The 18,655-nt window shown below is 39.8% G+C and overlaps 8 protein-coding genes across 8 annotated transcripts, besides 1 other annotated feature; 3 read left to right on the top strand and 5 right to left on the bottom strand.

Moving 5' to 3' along the window:
* Positions 1-365: 365 nt before the first annotated feature.
* On the bottom strand, positions 366-2,957 carry AW171_hschr31450 (HCL541Cp; the record flags this gene model as incomplete). Its single annotated transcript, XM_018131506.1, has 1 exon — positions 366-2,957. The coding sequence occupies one exon, from the start codon at positions 2,955-2,957 to the stop codon at positions 366-368; it is 2,592 nt and encodes an 863-aa protein (XP_017986606.1).
* A 226-nt stretch (positions 2,958-3,183) lies between these two features.
* On the bottom strand, positions 3,184-4,563 carry VPS30 (beclin 1; the record flags this gene model as incomplete). Its single annotated transcript, XM_018131505.1, has 1 exon — positions 3,184-4,563. One exon carries the CDS (start codon positions 4,561-4,563, stop codon positions 3,184-3,186), a length of 1,380 nt encoding a protein of 459 aa, XP_017986607.1.
* Positions 4,564-4,769: 206 nt separating this feature from the next.
* On the bottom strand, positions 4,770-6,428 carry GEP3 (Gep3p; the record flags this gene model as incomplete). The annotated part of the gene is made up of 1 exon (XM_018131504.1): positions 4,770-6,428. The coding sequence occupies one exon, from the start codon at positions 6,426-6,428 to the stop codon at positions 4,770-4,772; it is 1,659 nt and encodes a 552-aa protein (XP_017986608.1).
* A 253-nt stretch (positions 6,429-6,681) lies between these two features.
* On the top strand, positions 6,682-8,790 carry NOC2 (mRNA-binding ribosome synthesis protein NOC2; the record flags this gene model as incomplete). The annotated part of the gene is made up of 1 exon (XM_018131503.1): positions 6,682-8,790. One exon carries the CDS (start codon positions 6,682-6,684, stop codon positions 8,788-8,790), a length of 2,109 nt encoding a protein of 702 aa, XP_017986609.1.
* Positions 8,791-8,994: 204 nt separating this feature from the next.
* Positions 8,995-9,678, top strand: MEI5 (Mei5p; the record flags this gene model as incomplete). Its single annotated transcript, XM_018131502.1, has 1 exon — positions 8,995-9,678. The coding sequence occupies one exon, from the start codon at positions 8,995-8,997 to the stop codon at positions 9,676-9,678; it is 684 nt and encodes a 227-aa protein (XP_017986610.1).
* A 68-nt stretch (positions 9,679-9,746) lies between these two features.
* RET1 (DNA-directed RNA polymerase III core subunit RET1) lies at positions 9,747-13,172 on the bottom strand (the record flags this gene model as incomplete). Its single annotated transcript, XM_018131501.1, has 1 exon — positions 9,747-13,172. The coding sequence occupies one exon, from the start codon at positions 13,170-13,172 to the stop codon at positions 9,747-9,749; it is 3,426 nt and encodes a 1,141-aa protein (XP_017986611.1).
* A 442-nt stretch (positions 13,173-13,614) lies between these two features.
* TFB2 (TFIIH/NER complex subunit TFB2) lies at positions 13,615-15,132 on the top strand (the record flags this gene model as incomplete). Its single annotated transcript, XM_018131500.1, has 1 exon — positions 13,615-15,132. One exon carries the CDS (start codon positions 13,615-13,617, stop codon positions 15,130-15,132), a length of 1,518 nt encoding a protein of 505 aa, XP_017986612.1.
* Positions 15,133-15,201: 69 nt separating this feature from the next.
* Positions 15,202-15,852: a sequence feature (Syntenic conserved sequence found in Ashbya gossypii, Eremothecium cymbalariae, Eremothecium coryli).
* Positions 15,853-15,909: 57 nt separating this feature from the next.
* On the bottom strand, positions 15,910-17,829 carry DED1 (DEAD-box ATP-dependent RNA helicase DED1; the record flags this gene model as incomplete). Its single annotated transcript, XM_018131499.1, has 1 exon — positions 15,910-17,829. The coding sequence occupies one exon, from the start codon at positions 17,827-17,829 to the stop codon at positions 15,910-15,912; it is 1,920 nt and encodes a 639-aa protein (XP_017986613.1).
* Between the last annotated feature and the right edge of the window lie 826 nt (positions 17,830-18,655).

Genomic DNA, 18,655 nt, shown 5'->3' on the forward strand with positions numbered 1-18,655 from the left:
TACTTGACTGAAGTTTCTGCTTTACTATTTATTATATTTGAATTTTAAGTTTAACTTTGTTCCTTCTTCTTGTATTAGAAGTTCCATATTTTATGTCCACATCTATGTTAAAGTAACGACAAATATTAAACAACTAGTCTTATGTTTCTATATCAACATCAGTAATTTATGTTCTATTTATTTACTGTTTTTCTTATTACTATTTCTAGCCGATTATTGAATATCCAACCGTATATTCTTATTATTATTATTATTATTATTATTATTATTATTAAAACATAGCTACTGTAATAGTAATGAATCCGTTACACATCTCTATAGTTACAATTATTTACGGGCATCTATGACCTATTTGGGATAATCTTCTAACCAGAACAACCCTGGCACTTACCTTCTTCAAAAATTCCACAGACTATAGGAGTATCATCATGTATAGAAAAATTTGAAGATCCTGAAGGCGAACTCATGTTCTCTAATGAGCGGTCCTTCGATGATGGTGTAAGTAGCAGTGGCTCTTCGCTATGGTATCTCCTAACGTATTCGAGCTTCGATACTGGCTTCTCAGGAATAGTTACTGGGCCACTAAGTGTGTTTTCATCATTGATTGTAAATTTAATGGCACTGGATGCCGCCTGAGTCCTTAGGTAATACATACCAGTTTTGAGACCCTTCTTCCAGGTATAAAAGTGCATGCTAGTCAACTTCCCCATCGTCACTGTTTTTAGATATAGATTCAGGGACTGAGATTGGTCAATAAATGGTGCACGGCCGCAAGATAGATCAACCAGTTTCCGCTGAGACATCTCCCATACGGTCTTATAAATATCCTTTAGCTCTTTTGGTATACCCTCTATCGATTGTACGGAACCATTTTCATGAATGATTCTATTTTTTAATTTTTCGTCCCAAATTCCTAGGTCACAGAAGTCTTGAACCATATATCTATTAACAAGTTTATATTCTCCACTGAGAACCCTTCTAGCGTATATCATTGATGTCATTGGTTCAAATGACTCTGTAAAGCCTAAAATCTGAGATGTCGAGGCTGTAGGCATTGGTGCAACAAGTAAGGAATTCCTCATTCCCGGCCCATCCTTCAGCTTTGCCTTCAGATCGTCCCAGTCATTGTAGAAAAACTCATAATTTTCCTTGTTTAACCCCCAAAGATCAAATTGCAATAACCCTTCACTAGCCGGTGATCCAGTGAAAGTTTCATATGCACCATACTTCGCCGCTAGTTCTATTGATGATTCAACTGCAGCGTGGTATATTGTTTCAAAAATATTTCTGTTCAATTCGGCAGCATCATCTGACTCAAACGGCAACCGAAGCATCATTAATGTATCCGCAAATCCCTGTACACCAATAGCTAATGGTCTGTTTCGTTTATTGCTATATTCAGTTTCAGGAACAGGGTATTTACAGACATCAATGATGCGATCCAAATTTTTGGTAAGTAGTTTCACCACGGAGTGTAATTTATCATAATCAAACCAGATCTTTGAATTCTCTACCTTTATGTATGTCGGTAGAGCGACCGATGCCAAATTACAGACTGCAATTTCATCCGGAGAACTGTATTCAATAATCTCACAACACAGGTTAGAAGACTTGATAGTACCAAGGTTTTTTTGGTTTGATTTCCTGTTACATGAATCTTTGTAAAGCATAAATGGTCCACCTGTTTCTGTCTGCGAAGATAAAATCTCTCTCCATATCTGGTGAGCCTTCATCCGTTTTACTGGTACTAACTCACGTTCGTATTTTTCATAAAGTCTTTCAAACTCCTCACCATAACAATCTGCTAAACCAGGAGCCGAATCTGGAGAGAATAAGGACCATTCTTCATCATTTTCAACCCTCTTCATAAATAAATCAGGAATCCATAAAGCAAAAAAAAGATCTCTAGCTCTCAACTCTTCAGCTCCATGGTTTTTCCTTAACTGTAGAAACTCAATAATATCGCAATGCCAAGGCTCCAAATATATACAAAATGCTCCCGGGCGTTTGTTCCCTCCTTGATCAACATACCTAGCTGTATTATTAAAAACTCGCAACATAGGTACAATTCCCGTGGAAGCACCATTGGAACCATTTATAGGAGCACCACGCCCCCTGATATTAGAAATATGTAACCCAATACCACCAGAAGCTTTAGAGATCATCGCAGTTTTGTGCAAAGTCTTATAAATGCCATCTATTGAGTCATCCACAATGCCTAACAAGAAACATGAAGATAGAAATTGATTGATTGTCCCAGCATTAAACAAAGTTGGGGTTGCATGGATGAAATATTTCTCAGACATGAGCTTATATGTTGCCAAAATACTATCAACGTCTTCAAAAGGACCGTGTATTGCCAATGCAACTCTCATAAATAAAAATTGAGGAGTCTCATGAATAACTCCCGCTTCATCTTTTAACAAATACGACTTACAAAGCGTCTTCCAACCAAAATACGTGAATTCATAATCCCGTTCGAGATCAATAGCCTTGTCTATAACATCGCTATACTTTAGTGCCATTTCATAGAAATCACTAGAAATAAGGGATTTGTTACTAATAGCTGTCGGAGTCAATAGTTTCTGCTTCTTCCCCGGCGGTCCATCAACATCGGTATTCTTGACTCCATTAAAAAGAAGTCCCAAATTCTGACTAAACGTAACCCCAGAAAGTCTATTGTGTAATTCAGATACTTCGACTCTTGCTGCAAGTGTAGAGAAATCTGGATGACTGGTAACCGACGACTGCAAGGTTTCACCCATATACCCAGTAAGCTCCTCTTCACTTATTTCCGAAGGTATACTAGTCATAATCTTTTCAACCACGGACCCAAGGTTCATATACTTGGTATTTAAACCAAAAGATAAGCTTGTTAGCTTTTCAAGTAGATCATCTTCACTTAATGAAGAAGTTTCACCGAGCTTATTCTTCACCGTAATAGGATTTGTCATCATCCACACTGATTAAAAAAAGTTTAATCACTATGGAGGTAACCAGCTCTCTGATATTAGAAAGAGTAGATGGTTATATTCTCGCCCAAATTAGAACTTTATCCTCTTCAGCGGGAATTAGTAACGGTTTCTCATCGCACAATTTTCGCATTATAGTTAGGCCTGGATCCATCCTCCTCGGAAATATCCAAATGCGGGTAATATTCCAATTTCTACATCAACATGAGGTTCAGGTCACTTGGGACGAAAATGCCAAAAGCCACTTTGCATTAGTCAATAGAAACTTACAAGCAGTAGTCCATTCAAGAGTCGGTTCGCTACCCATTAGCTTCACCGATATGCTGTTAATCTTGTCGCGACTCATTGGATAAGGTAGCTCCATATCATCGTTTTGTTCTCTTGATAGTTCTGATATTTTCTTTGCAATTTGATCTACAATAGCTATAATGCATTCGAGTGCCTTATCAAGCGATGTTTCTTTGTGAAAAAACTTGCCAAGCTTGAATTCATCGTTTCTGTACGCATTGTAAGTGATCCACTTCTGTTCGCGCTGATCAAATTGTTCAACTTTTGAGTAGGAACCTAGCGGTTTTAATTTGTAGCAATCTAGCTCATGATGGATTTTACATGCAATAGTCGCAAGCAAGAGAATCAACTGGCCCATTGCGGCATTGACTTCTTGCCATGGCACGCGGACCTGTCCGAAACCACCAAGACGTAGACCATTGATTGTTCCAAAGGGCCCTGAATGGGAGATTCGAAAAGTTTCATTGAATATGTTGGTTCTTCTTAATTTGTCGAGGTTATTCAACGTGAGTTCGTATTGGTTTTTTAGCGATTGAGCGTCCCTAATGAATGAAATTTGCTCTAGGTCTTTTAAGTTCTGGTTGATAACATTCTTGACTTCTGACTCCTCTCTCTCACGCAGTTTCTCCTCCAGCTCCTCTATTTCCTTGTCTAGTTTATTATTCTCGTTTTCAAGGGCGACTAGTTTCGCGATTAGTTCCTCTTTCTCCGCAGTGATATGCTTATCATGTGAGTCTTGCGAGGAGTTTGCAGCTTCTTCGCGATCCTTGGAGCTAGTAGGAGAACCGCCTTCTTTTTCTTTCTGTTTCTCTAAACGGGCTACAAACTCACTGTACGAATTACGCTTTTTGACAGCTTCCTCGTATTCTTTCTTCAGTTTCTGTATCAGTAGCTCACAGCAGACTTGGCAAATAGGATAATCAACATTGCTCTTGGAGGAAAGGATGTTGAATATATTGCTTAGGTTTTGTATGTTTGAAGATAGCGTTTTGGAGCTATCATCATCTTCATCTTCTGCCTCCTCCGCGACCGCCCTTGTGGGCATTGCACTACCTTCATTAGCGTTTAAAAACACATATGATTCTGCAGGACTGACAACAGATGGCATTACTATTTCCGCAGGCGTTTTTACTTGTTTCAGCAACTGTTTTCTGTCATCGGGTACTCTATAGGCAGAATTATTATCCAGTTCACCAGTAGCGTTAGTTATCATCTCCCTCTGGGCCAGGGAAAGATCCAGTAAAGATGGATCAACTTCAATAGGACAATGACAGTTCTGGCATTTAAAACGATTGTTGGACATTACTTCTAGGATACGTTATTAGTGGTATTATTACTACCGATAAAGTGTTTTTTCAATCTAATCGTTACTGGTATGACTTAAAAAAAAAGCACATTATTCATCAAAACGGTAGTCATCTTGACTAAAGTAAAATAATTTCTAATTCCGATTAGTGATTATAATATTACACGGTATAAACTTCATGACTATATGAGTTTCAGTCTACTTCATAACGGCGTTGAATTCTTCTTAGAATCATTCCAAGAGTAGTGCCAATATAGATTTGGAGATGAGTCCCATCGTTTAGATACTAGTTGCATAGGGTCTTCGTTTAAAATTCTGCTAGCTGAGATATCTCTTCTTTCAAGGAACATTTCTCCCATTCTTTTAAATGTATCCTCTTCAGCAGGGTCCATGATGTAGGTTGAGGATACTACGGGTTTATTTCTAGAATACACCGGTGCTTTATTCTTTGAAGAGCCTTTAGACTCCGTGACTCCTTGAATTAAAGTTGCTAATGGTTCTCTGATACACACTTCAATCCCCTTTGGAACCCAGATTTCATACAATCCAGTAAACTGATATTTACCGACTGAACGCAGGCGCATATAACCTATATCCTTAAAAACAATCTCAATAGAACCCTGGAAGGGCGGAATAACGTGCCTAACAAAGTTTTTCTTGTCAGTCAAAAATGGTTTGATGGGATAGTCACGGCGGCGGCTGTGTTTGTCTTCTGTTATAGCTTTATGGGCTACATCTAACGCGGAATCTAGGTTTTTGTACATCATAACTGTTCCTGGGATGAAACTGATCAGCTGGTTCGTCGTAGATGGTGGTGGAATTAGGTAGAATAGTCCATTAACAGTGTAGCAGGCATTTCCATTGCCCAATAGAGAAATGTACCTCATCTTTTCCAATTTATTTGTATCAAACTTTGAGGTCTTCCTTATGTCCTCCAAATATTGTTTTTGAAGTAAAGTACTATAGTAGGTTGAATGACTAAAGTCCTCGTATCCTGGTAAATCATGCAACGTTTTGCCTTCAAATTTATATGTCTGGATATTCCTTGTAAAGTTTGGAATATTACATACTCCTGCTTCATTGAATTTATAGATTTCATTCTTCGAAGGAATATAGTCGTGCGGCACTTGTATGTGGTTTTTTGTTTCCATGCGATAGCCTTCTGGACCAGCAGTTTTCAGAAGAGCGTTGATTAACGATGATTTTCCAACATTAGGCCTTCCTAAAAGACAGGAGTTATTAGTTAAAGAGTTTAACACAGAGGGAATGTTCCAGTTCTTGGTTGAAGAAAATACCACAACGTTCCGGACCTTTACGCCAAGCTCTTCCTTAAAGTATGCAGTGAAGAATTCCTTAGCTTTATGTGTCATACGGCCGGACTTCGAGAGTATATTATCTGATTTAGAGAATAACAGGTTGCAACCACGCCCATCGAGCCGTAATATTGACCTATCGACATTCAAAGGAAAATCAGTCAAAGGAGCAATATGATATATGTTCGCATCCCGAGGTACCAACTGCTTAACATCTTCAAATGACCTCGAAGGAAAATCTTCTACACGATATGAGTTCTTATGCTGCGCTTCATGACAGACCTTACAGCTAACTCTTTCAGGTATCTTACTTTGCAGATCCTTTTTGTAATAACCTTCCTCGCTCAACTTCAAATTCTGTATATCCTGAGAAAATAAAAGGTATTTTATTTCTGATAATGCTTTAGCTGCATTGGGTCGTTCACTAATTTGTTTAGGAGGTGAATAGTACCCTGGAGCTTTAGGATTTATACTTTGGATTTCAGTACCACATAGTTTACACGATATAAACCTATGCTTATTTATGATAGAAATGCATGACCTCAACATATTTCCAGCCCTTAGAACTCCCAGAACGGCTAATAGACCATTAAATCTTGTGCATCGCGTACTTACAGATGTTACTATATAAGAGGAAACCAAAATTTCAAATATCACTGACCACGAAAAAAGAAATGCATGCTGTCAGAAAATTTTTCAGTTTACATGAATTGTGAAGAGCTCATCGCGATGAGCTTAATCTTTTGCACATTCAACATTAATAGCTACTGCACTCAATTGGTCTGAAAGTAATCGTTTAGCAATGGGTAAAGTTTCCAAAGCTACTAAAAAGTTTCAAACGAAGCATCTAAAGCATACTTTAGATCATAGAAAGAAAATAAAGGCTCATAATAAAAAGATACAAGGACGTAGAGGTAATAAATCTGAAGAAGAAAAGAAAGCTTTAGCGCTAACCAAGGATGAGCAGAAACTACAGAAATCTACTAAGGAGGAGGTTTTTAAGGATATGAGTGTTGAGAAGTTTTTTGATGGCGGGTTTGCAATTCCAAAAGTAGATAAAAAGCTAGGTGCCGCCAAGCCCAACGGTAGTGAGGATGAAAGTGACCAAGAGAGCGATTCATCATTTGATGAAGATGATATGAAGGAAAACATGGAGAATTTGGCATCTAAGGATCCTGAATTTTATGAATATCTAAAGAAAAATGATGAAGAACTACTGGATTTCCAGGCCACCAATCCTTTAGATGGGATAAGTGATGAAGAAGAGGAGCCAGCAGAGGAATTAGAGAAGGAAAAGAAACCTGAAGAAAGTGGTCAAGTTTCAGTTTCATTAAAAATGGTGTCTAAATGGAGAAAAGCATTAAAAGAGAAGCCTACTACGAAGTTGGTGAGAAACCTTGTTTCTGCTTTTAAAGCAGCTGTAAATGTCAACAAAGACGAGTCTGCAAACTACCTTTTTGCTGTTTCCGATGCGAAGGCATTCCAAGAGTTGATGTTTTTGGTTTTAAAGGATCTGCCTGTTGCTATTCAAAAGATGGTGCCATATAAGATTGTCAGAAATGTCAGAACACTTCCTTCTAACTTAAATGTAACAAAGCTTTCTTCAATCCTTAAAGTTCATGCAGGATCTTTAATTGTCTTATTGCAAGATATAACTAACACAGAAACCGCTGCGCTCGTGCTTCACTCGACAAACGAGTTGTTACCATACTTCTTATCTTACAGAAAAATCCTAAAGGAGTTGATCAGTTCTGCAGTTTATGTTTGGTCTACTACTCAGGAAGTTGACACTCAGATTGCTATATTTGCGTTCTTAAATAATGCTTCCAGGGAGTTCAAGAAATCGCTCTTGCAAACGGTTTTGAAGTCCACATATTCTACATTTATGAAGTCATGCAGAAAGACCAACATGCGTACGATGCCTTTGATTAACCTCCAGAAGAATTCATCCACTGAACTCTTTGGCATTGATCCTGTGCTTGGCTACCAAATCGGGTTTGAGTACATCAGACAACTAGCAATCAACTTAAGGAATACTACCAGTGGTACCACTAAGAGGTCATCCAAAGTTAATTCAGCAGAGGCATATAAGCTGATCTATAATTGGCAATACTGTCACGCTCTAGATTTCTGGTCGCGTGTATTGGCAGCTCACTGCAATCCAGAGAAGGAAAAAGGTACTGAATCTCCACTAAGACAATTGATATACCCATTGGTACAAGTTACCCTGGGTGTGATTAGGCTGGTTCCAACCGCTCAGTTTTTCCCTCTAAGGTTCTATCTAATCAGATCTTTAATTAGATTGTCACAACATACAGGGGTTTTCATACCTATTTATCCTCTTCTATCTGAAATATTGTCATCTACCGCCTTTACAAAGCAAGCCAAGAAGAACTCTTCTTTGGCTATGTTTGATTTTGACCATAATATCAAGTGTAACCAGGCTTACTTGGGAACGAAGATTTATCAAGACGCTTTAGCTGAACAATTTGTTGAGCTCGTTGCAGAGTTCTACGTACTATACGCTAAAAGCGTGGCATTCCCAGAATTAACAACTCCTGCTATTATTTCTCTGCGTCGTTACGTTAAAACTACAAAGAATATGAAATTTAATAGGATGTTGTCTGTCTTGATTGAGAAGTTGAACAAGAATAATGACTTCATTTTGAAAAAAAGGTCTCAGATTGATTTCGGTCCAAATAACAAGTCTGAAGTTGCAAGGTTCTTAAACGACGTACCTTGGGAAACCACTCCTTTAGGTTCATATGTTAAAGCTCAACGTGAAGTTAAGGAAGAAAAGGCTAGAATATTGAGAGAATCATTAGAAGAAGAAAAGAACTCATCTCAAGATGAAGAACTTTTGCCCGATGCTTCCTCAGATGCAGCTGATGATGAAGAACTGAGCGAGTAGCACTCTTAGGCATTACACTTCGCCATTTTCAATATGTACCTGTATATTATTAGTCTCACCATTAGAATAGTGATACCGCGGCGCGAAGTTTAACCATATAGCACTTGTCATTATCATATAAAATAAACAAACAAGAAAATAGCGACGGTTATAAGCTATTACCACTCCATTTTAAGTGCTAGCATATTTAGGACTAGTTCTAGAATGGTTAACGATTTAACCCAAGATCCAGATGTCACTCTAGTAGAGGATTCTAAGGCGGCTATTATTCCGTCGGCAAAGACACGTCCAAAGAAACATCTAAAGCTATTATCAGGTTTAAATCATAATTCTACAAGCTTAGTCTCTCAAGCCAAGGGAAAACAGGTTGTAAGTGAACTGAAATCTGTGGAAGTTAATTTAGATATCCAAATCCGCGAGTATAACAAGAAAGAAACTACCCTCAAAAGAGCTAATAAAATCCTATCCACTTACGAGCAAGAGGTCAAGATTAATGAGCTAATTGAAAAGTGGAGAAGGGTATGTCAGTGTGCTATGGCGTATCTTTTTAATTCGACCATGTTGAAGATAAATAAGATGGGCGGCTACCATGTCTTCAGGAAAAAAGAAATAGAAAAGATGAAACGACAGCTTGAATATCAAAGTAATGATGGCATTCAGGATCAAATAGACGAACTATTAGAGAGCGATGAGTTTTTAAAGCTTTGCCAAGAAGAACAGGATGGAGTTCGTGAAAGAGTGGAAGAGAAACTTCATGAAGCAGAAAAGCTAAAGGAAAAGGAAATGGCGAAAATTCATGCTCAGTTAGAGGACATGAACGAGGAAGAGTTTACCATGCAGGAGTTGGCTGCTCGAATAAAGGTAGAATATCACCTGGTGTATCCATGACACATAATGCTATTTCTTAGTATATACAGTTATTAATTATCTTATATACGATTCAGTTTATAGAAGTACTATGACTGGAACACATCTTCCAACTTCAGTCTAGGAGCAATACTCATAGACAACAACTCTTGGAACAATAGTTTCGCAGCGTATGGTATAGTTATTTTGATTACGTTTTCTGCAGTCTTACATGATGTGCACCAACCTGAGTAACCCATTAAACCGCACTTATCGCAGACGTCCACCTCAAAAGCATCAGAACTTAACATCAATCTTTCCAACAACAATTGAGAAGCACCATATGCAATCACACAATCTCTTTCCATTTCACCCAATCTTAACCCACCATCTCTAGATCTACCTTCCGTAGGTTGACGAGTCAAGACAGCTCTTGGACCTCTTGCTCTCGCATGCATTTTATCGAGGACCATATGCTTCAATTTCTGGTAGTAAATTGGACCAAAGAAGATGTACGCTTGTAGACACTCACCAGTGATACCGGAGTATAACATGTCCTTACCTGAATAGTTAAAGCCGTTCTTAACCAGAATGTCAGACATATCGGCAAGTTTTGAACCTCCAAAACACGTACCGTATTCTAAAGTACCATTTAACACACCGGCTTTACCGGAGACCAATTCTATCATTTTACCAACAGTCATACGAGATGGAAAACCGTGAGGATTCATAATAATATCAGGACAAACGCCTTGATCGTTGAACGGCATATCTTCTTGACGAACAATAATACCACAGACACCCTTTTGACCATGTCTAGAGGAAAATTTGTCACCTAGTTCTGGCCTTCTATTTTGTCTCAGCAATACCTTAATCAAAGCCTGGTCATTATCCGAAACAGACATCATAACCTGATCGATATGTGATGGTTCAGGACCTCTATATGTGATTGGAGCTTCCCTATACTGCGATTGTGTCTGGGTTAAAACGCTATCGGATGCATTGGTAGGAACAGATTTATTAATGTAGATTTGTCCATTTTCAACCCTAGTTCCAACTTCACCCAAACCATCAGATCCCAGAGACTTATGTTGCCAAATTGGCTCTCCATTTTCGTCCACACGCATACCTCCAATGATGTCCTGTGTGTGATTCGGGTATCTTTTCAGTATCGTAGTCGTTTTCTTACGTGTTTCACATCTTCCAAAACCTCTATCGATTGAAGACTTGTTTATAACCAGAGCATCTTCAATATCATATCCTGAATAAGACATAACGGCAACTGTAGCGTTCTGGCCTGCTGGTAACTTGTCATAATCTATCAATTCAATTGTCTTCGTTTTCACCATAGGCTGTTGCGGATAGATCATTAAGTACAGCAAGGTATCGATTCTCTTGAATTGATTATAGGCAATTGCTCCAATTGCTTGCTTACCCATCGCACATTGATAGGTATTACGAGGAGATTGGTTATGGTGTGGATATGGAATTAATCCAGCAACTGCACCTAAGACAGTAAATGGCTCAATTTCCAAATGGGTTATACTATCGCTAATATCCTTTTCATATAATGCAATAAATGAGTCGTTTTCTTCGTTGACATCCAGATATTCTACTAGTCCGAGTCTCAAGAAATCATCGAACTGTAAGTCACCATTTAATAACTCTCGCAAGTGATCTGCAGTAACCTTAGAACAGCCATTCTCGATAATTATCAGTGGCCTACAAATCCGCCCACCGTCAGTGGCTATATGGACAGCCTTTTGGTGGCTGTTGGTGTATATGGAAATAAACTCCGAGATCTTTCCTGTCCTTCTCAAGTGTCTAAACTGGGTGACGAATGTGGTTGGGAACCTAGTCGTTCCAACAATCGTACCATTCAGATAGACACCGTAGTTTAGATGTAACGAAGCACTATCAACAAGAGTAATGTCCTCAACACCTAGCAAATAACAGAGTTTCTTGATCGGTTCTTCCTCGTCATCTGTGGTGATATGGGTCATCAACGCTAAATTTTTAACCAACCCACATGCTTCACCTTCTGGAGTATCAGAAGTACACAGCATCCCAAATTGGGATGGCTGCAGTGCTCTGGGACCAGAAACCTTTCTAGATTTTTCAAACTGAGACGAAATTCTGGTCATCATACCTAATGCTGAAATATAGGATAATCTACTCAACACATGGGTAACACCAGCCCTTTCCATCTTAAATCTCTTTAAAGACCAGTTACCAGTAGAAATTGCTCTATTCATACCAGAGGTGATATTATTGGAGTGAACGTTAATTGAAAGTAAGGCATCGTACATCTCGGCTCTATTGGGTTTTCTGAGCACCTTGTCAATACTAGCCTTAAAATCATTATTAAATTTCTTGAATAAATCTTCAAATAGCAGCGACATAAGCTGACCAGCTAATTCTAAACGCTTGTTACCCACATAATCTCTGTCATCAACCATCTTTGGGTTGTGGATGGCCATAACAACCCTACGAGTCATCATAGCAATGTATAAAGCTTTCTCGCGGAAATCTAGAGCTTCAACAGTTAAATGCGCAATAACAGTAGTGGCAATAGCCTCTATACCCTCTTGCAAGATGGTCAATTTTTGACGTCTGATAGTCTTCACTTTCGTCCCGATATATTCCAATGCCTGTTGTTGTGTATAAATATTCATTTTAGATGCTTCTTCAAAGTTAATTGCAAAGATATCCTGGTAGCTACTATCATTACCGCACACCAATTGCATGATTTCAAGATCCGAGATTACCCCGCAAGCTTTTAGCACAATCACAATAGGAACATCCTCAGAGATAGAGTTGTGCTTCAGATAAATACGATCATTTTTAGTAACAACATAAGTTTTGGACTTCCGCTCGTGAGTAGAAGATGTCACAGATGCTTGCACAATCGCTTTTTTCTCGTCTGCTTCTACAATGATACGATTTTTCGACAACTGCTCTTGAACCAAAATGACCTTCTCCGTACCGTTCACAATAAAGTATCCACCAGGGTCTAATGGGCACTCGTTCAAACGCGCCATTAAATCCTCACTGGCATCCGTCAAAATACATTTGTTAGATCTCAACATAATAGGCATTCGCCCAATTTCAACGTCACGATGCAACACAATAGATCTCCCTCGGGTATATTCGATATCAACATAAATAGGAGTACTATAAGTCATATCTCTCAGTCTACACTCATGTGGAGGGACCATGGCAATTCTGCTCGAATTGGATCTCTGACCAACTCTAATATCTACATACTTCAGATAAAATTCCGGATCCACATCACTCAGCACCATCTCATTGGCCTTAATAATCTTCTTTAAATCCACATCGACGAAGTAATTAAACGAATCCAAATGCTGCTTCACCAAACCTTTAACTTTAAGAAAAGCTGGAAGCAAATTCCACTTATCTTCAGCGGTATTAACCTCATCTGTCAGCTTTTTACCCTTATATACAGGCTTTAACAACTGTTCAAAAGTCTGGTCCCGTTTATGATCAGCATGTGAATGGGCAACTGTAGTCATGATTTCTGTTTTGATAGAGAGAGCCGCTAACAATCACACCAACACACTAGAACGCTTCTTGGATCAATTATCGCCCTAGTAGTTGAAATGACAGTAAAATCAATCCTAGCTCATCGCATTACTAAAGCATTTCCGCTCATCTACGAAAAATTTTATCAACGTATAATGTGATTTCACCACAGCCTTAAATTAAGATGTGGAACTACAGCGCTAATAAGATAGCCAATATTGTAAATACTGGGCCTGTTACACGTTCTTACACGCTTATTACGAGTCAGGACGACTGGAGGAACATCTAGGATTTTTTGGCGTTTCTGTCAGTTTATGGTTAATAAAGTGTCCCTTATAGTGTTGAACTATCCAGCTTTAAAACGACTGAAAAACCTATATTAATAAGAGAATTCATAAACTCAAGCCATAGCTAAGTTGTAACTGCCCCAGTATGTCGCAAAATGTATTCAAAAACACTGTGACTGAATACTTAGAGGGGCTTCCTCAACAGGTGCAATCGAGACTTTACCGTTCGCCTGCAACATGCCTTGCAATTTATAGACTATTGCCCCCAATGGCGAAATTCTTTATAATGTCAATGATATTTCAGGATGAAGAAGTTTCATTGCGTGATTTAGATCGTTGGGTGAAGCCAGATGCTAAGTTTCAGCTTCATGATGCAATTAAGTCCATGAAGTTACTGCATATAATGATGGAAGGGCAGAGTGAACAGCCGTTGATGACTAGGTTAAATCCAATATTTAAGGAGTCCTTTAAAAACGCATTAACAGGTGGTGAGGTTAACAATTCATTTGGAAACCTTGTTGAGGATGGTGACGAAGCTGTAACTATGTCTATGTTGGATTCATATGCTGCTGATAAGTGGGAGACTATTTTACACTTTATGGTGGGTACGCCGCTGACGAAGAGCCCTGGAAGAAATGTCTTAAATTTATTACAGCATAGCAATTTGATGGAGGTGGATGAGGATGGAGCTCTTAAAATCACGAATGTGGGGTTTCAATTTTTGTTGCAAGAGCCCAATGCTCAAATTTGGACACTGTTATTGCAGTACCTAAAAATGGCCGAAACATTACAGATGGATCCTGTGGATGTGTTAAATCTGGTATTTATGGTTGGAGCGCTTGAATTGGGAAATGCATATAGTGTGATTGGACTAAGTGAGACACAGAGAGCGATGTTGCAAGATCTTCGAGACTACGGTTTAGTTTTCCAAAAGCAATCCAATCTTAACAAGTTCTACCCAACGAAGTTAGCCACTTTATTGACCTCTGATGTTGTTTCTATAAAAAGTGCTTCTTCTGCGGTTGACAGTATGCTGAAAAAGACATCAGACGCTGCAGATAAGGCGGTCAATGCAAATGGAATTGGAGAAGATGATCATCAAGACGGTACCGGTCAAAACATTCCAGATGGAGCATTAATTATTGAAACAAATTTCAAGTTATATAGTTATTCGAATTCTCCCTTGCAAATAGCCATTTTGAGTCTGTTCGTTCATCTGAAGTCCAGGTTCCAGAATATGGTTACTGGTCAGGTTACCAGAGAATCGATCAGGAGGGCTTTGCATAATGGTATCACTGCAGACCAAATAATTGCATATCTGGAGACTCATGCCCACCCGCAGATGAGACGTCTAGCAGAAGAAACGTTGGAGAAGAAATTAGAACTCGATCCGAACACTAAGGAAAGCTTACAGGTCCTGCCGCCTACTGTTGTTGACCAGATTAAATTGTGGCAGCTAGAGTTGGATAGAATTATCAGCTATGATGGCTACCTATTTAGAGACTTCGACAATTTCCAGGAATACCAGTCAATGACACAATATGCCAGAGATATTGGAGTTTTACTTTGGTCAGATGACAAAAAACGCATGTTCTTCGTCTCCAAGGATGGTAACGCTCAAGTGATTGACTACCATAAGAGGAACTTTAAGAAGAAGCAGTAGTAATTTAAAGATAATTTACATATGTATTCGAATAAAAATAAGCATTCTAGGAATGCATGGAGTGATAGTAATAAAAAGAAGATGCCTTATATTATTAGGTGTTTTATCTATCAACAAGTAACCTATTATACAACTGTACCATCTTGCAATACGCAATAATATACATAAAGAAACCGGCGACAATATTCAAGACTCAAAAAATGGCGGCAAATAAACGGCCGGTAACAATTTTAAAGGAAATAATGCGTAAGGATCAAATTTGTGTTTCGATGTCTAATAGAAAATAGCGATCATTGCAGACAGTTGACAGTAATCAAGCTTGTAAAACAGCCGAAGCATCGAAAACCAAATTTGACCTTTTAAAGTGTATGAAACCCATGCCATAATGGAAATAAAATAAAATAAAAACGTAAAAACTTGGCATGGAATATAGTGCTAACCTTTGTACAGTGTTTTTGGGAGGAATAAATAGAAAATAAATTGTCTTATCAACAATTGGTAAAATCCCGGATTGTGTAACAATCTCGCGTGTGTTTTTCAGACAACTAAAATCCACCCTTATCGTACTTAGTTAACGCACAATTGTATAATAATACCATTCACACAAGTAGTAATGCCATTTAGAGAAAACACCAAATAGTAAGGATAAATCAGCATAAAATAAAAAAATTGGAAACGCCAGAAAAGAACCGACAATGATAGGGAAGCTGATAGTAATGATAAAAAATGGTAATAAAAAAACGATGTGTATCTTTCAGTTTTCTATAAAAGATATGTTCACCACCAGGAATTGTTTCCAGATGGCTTGGAGCCGCTTCCACCCCAGGAAGGACCACCTGCGTTACCGCTACCGTTGGCGTTACCACTCCAAGAAACAGAGTTTCCACCCCATTCGGAACCACCGTTACCCCAGCCAAAACCAGATCTGGTGTTGCTACTCCAGCCGGAGTTCGCTCTGTTGTTGTTTCCCCATTCGGAGCTAGCACCAGCGGGAGCGCCATGGCGACGGTAATCTCTGGTATTAGTAGCACGGTTGTAACCACCGCGGCCACCTCTGGTAGGCTTGCCATAAGAGGCCTCTCTAGTGATTTGTGTCAAGAAGGATGGGACCTCTTGGTTTGCTTCTTGCAAAATATCAACAAGCTCCTTGACAACGTTCTTGTTACCGCGGTTGAAAAAAGCGGTTGCCAAACCAGTGTTTCCAGCACGACCAGTTCTACCAATACGGTGGACGTAGTCATCGATATCAGATGGCAAATCGTAGTTGATAACGTGTGTAACATTTGGAATATCCAAACCTCTAGCAGCAACAGCAGTAGCGACTAGAATGTTAGCCTTAGCAGCTCTAAAGTAGGACAAAGCACGTTCACGTTCGGCTTGAGTACGGTCACCATGAATTGCTGTTGCTGACAAACCTTGCATGATTAAGAAGTCTGTCAAAGCATCAGCCATTCTCTTGGTTTCAACAAAAACCAATGTTAAACCACCATCTGAAGCAGCCAACAAGTCCAATAGAACGGATCTCTTATCGATATCCTCGACGTGTAAGACTTTTTGGGTAATGTTTTCGGAGGTAGAACCAACTCTACCAACGGATAAGAAAATGTAGTCCTTTAAGAAGTCAGAGGCCAAGTGTTGAATATCAGTTGGGAAGGTGGCTGAAAACATTAATGTTTGTCTGTTCTCAACAGTTGGCATATCACAACCTTCAACAATGTGTCTAATTTGAGGTTCAAAACCCATATCTAACATTCTATCAGCTTCGTCAAGAACCAAGTACTTCACATTGCATAAGGAGATCTTACCACGTTCCAACAAGTCATTTAGACGACCTGGTGTTGCAACAATAAGATCGCAACCACGTTCCAACTCCTTAATTTGGAGACGAATGTCAGCACCACCGTAAACAACACATGGCTTAACCCAAGATCTATAAGTAAACTTCTTGGCTTCGTCGAAAATTTGGGTAGCCAACTCTCTGGTAGGAGCAAGAACAACAGCTGTTGGGTAAGCCTTGCTCATATAGTAATTGTTGCTACCCTCTGGAGCAGGAGCTGGTCCTTCGCTGAAAGATTGAGAAAGAACTGGAAATAAGAAACCACCAGTTTTACCAGAACCAGTTTGTGCACAAGCCATTAAATCTCTTCCGTTAGCAACAATAGGCACCGAGTACTTCTGAACTGGTGTAGGTCTCGTGAAACGCGCCAAAAGAATGTTCTCCAGTAACAAAGCATCTAATGGAGGAGACGTGAACTCTGTAATAGGTTGTGGAACATCCTGACCAGAAGCCTCCACAGGAATATCATCGTAGTTATCAAAATTAATACCTGAAGACTGGAAGCTAGGATCTTCAGCGGTACCAAACAACTGTACTTCTAGACTCTCGTTTCTTTTCGCTGGCAAATGTTTGCCATCGATCCAGCGCCCGAACCTCGACGTACCGCCTCTGTCGCCACCCTTTGCACCACCTCTTCCGTGAGCTCCAGACCAGTTATCACGATTACTCTTACTATATCCAGCACCGAAACCATTATTACCGCCTTCTAAACGCGAACCGTTGTTAGATTTACCTCTCCTTGGAGAAGGGTCAGCTCCTTGTTCTCTCTTTCTTCTAACGTGGGGAGGTTCGTAAGCTATCTTTTTTTTAGCTGCATCATCCACGCTCAAGTTTTCCATCTTGTTAATTAGTTCAGACATATTGTTAATCCTCTTTATCTCACACTGATGTGGCTTAGTTGTCTACTAAATCTAATTAAACTACAACTACTACAAAAGTCATTACTATAAACTCATCGAGATGACTTCTCGTCAGAAAATTTTTCCTGGCCATAGAAAACATTGTGTACGATAGTCACGTGATTCCGGGCTTAGGCCGCGGGCTCGAGGATTTGTGGAGGCGGGCGGCCCGCCAGCAGCTGGTCGGTGTTTGGGGCTATTGAGAGCGCCAGATTGCTCGTTGATAAGAGCTTATTTGCGCGATCGCTTGCCAAGCTGCTTGTGCGGCTGCTGGCAGCTGGTCACGTTTTTAGTGTTCGTTGAATCGCCGACCGGGTAACACCTTCTGGCGTCAGCGTCAGATCGCTACGATAGAGTGGGTTCTGTGGAGAGCGATAAGGAGGGTGGGGGCTCGTGTGATCTGGATAATATGTGAGAGGGGTTATGTGTGTGCGGTATGGCGCTTAGCGGTGCGGGTGTGGGAGAGACGATGGGCGCCTATAAGTGCTACGGCACTGCGGACGCGCCAGAGCTTCACATGGCTTGAGTACTGTTGGCTCAATATTGCCCAGCTTTCAAGATTGCTGATGGCTGTTTACCTTACACTCAGGGTAGGAGAGGGGGGATCTAAAATCGGGATTTGCGCGACGGAACAACGAAATGCGGGGTGGACAAATCGGAGGAGGATAATGAATAATTCTAGCTAGAGCCCAGTGGCAAGCGTTAATCTGGAGCTCTAGATACGGCGCTCGTGAGCTCTTTGCGCCCTCCCTAGCCCCAGAACCGCCTGGCCGCTAGATATTGTGCT

This window comes from Eremothecium sinecaudum, chromosome III, assembly GCF_001548555.1.
Source record: "Eremothecium sinecaudum strain ATCC 58844 chromosome III, complete sequence".
Classification (NCBI taxonomy): Eukaryota; Fungi; Ascomycota; class Saccharomycetes; order Saccharomycetales; family Saccharomycetaceae; genus Eremothecium; species Eremothecium sinecaudum.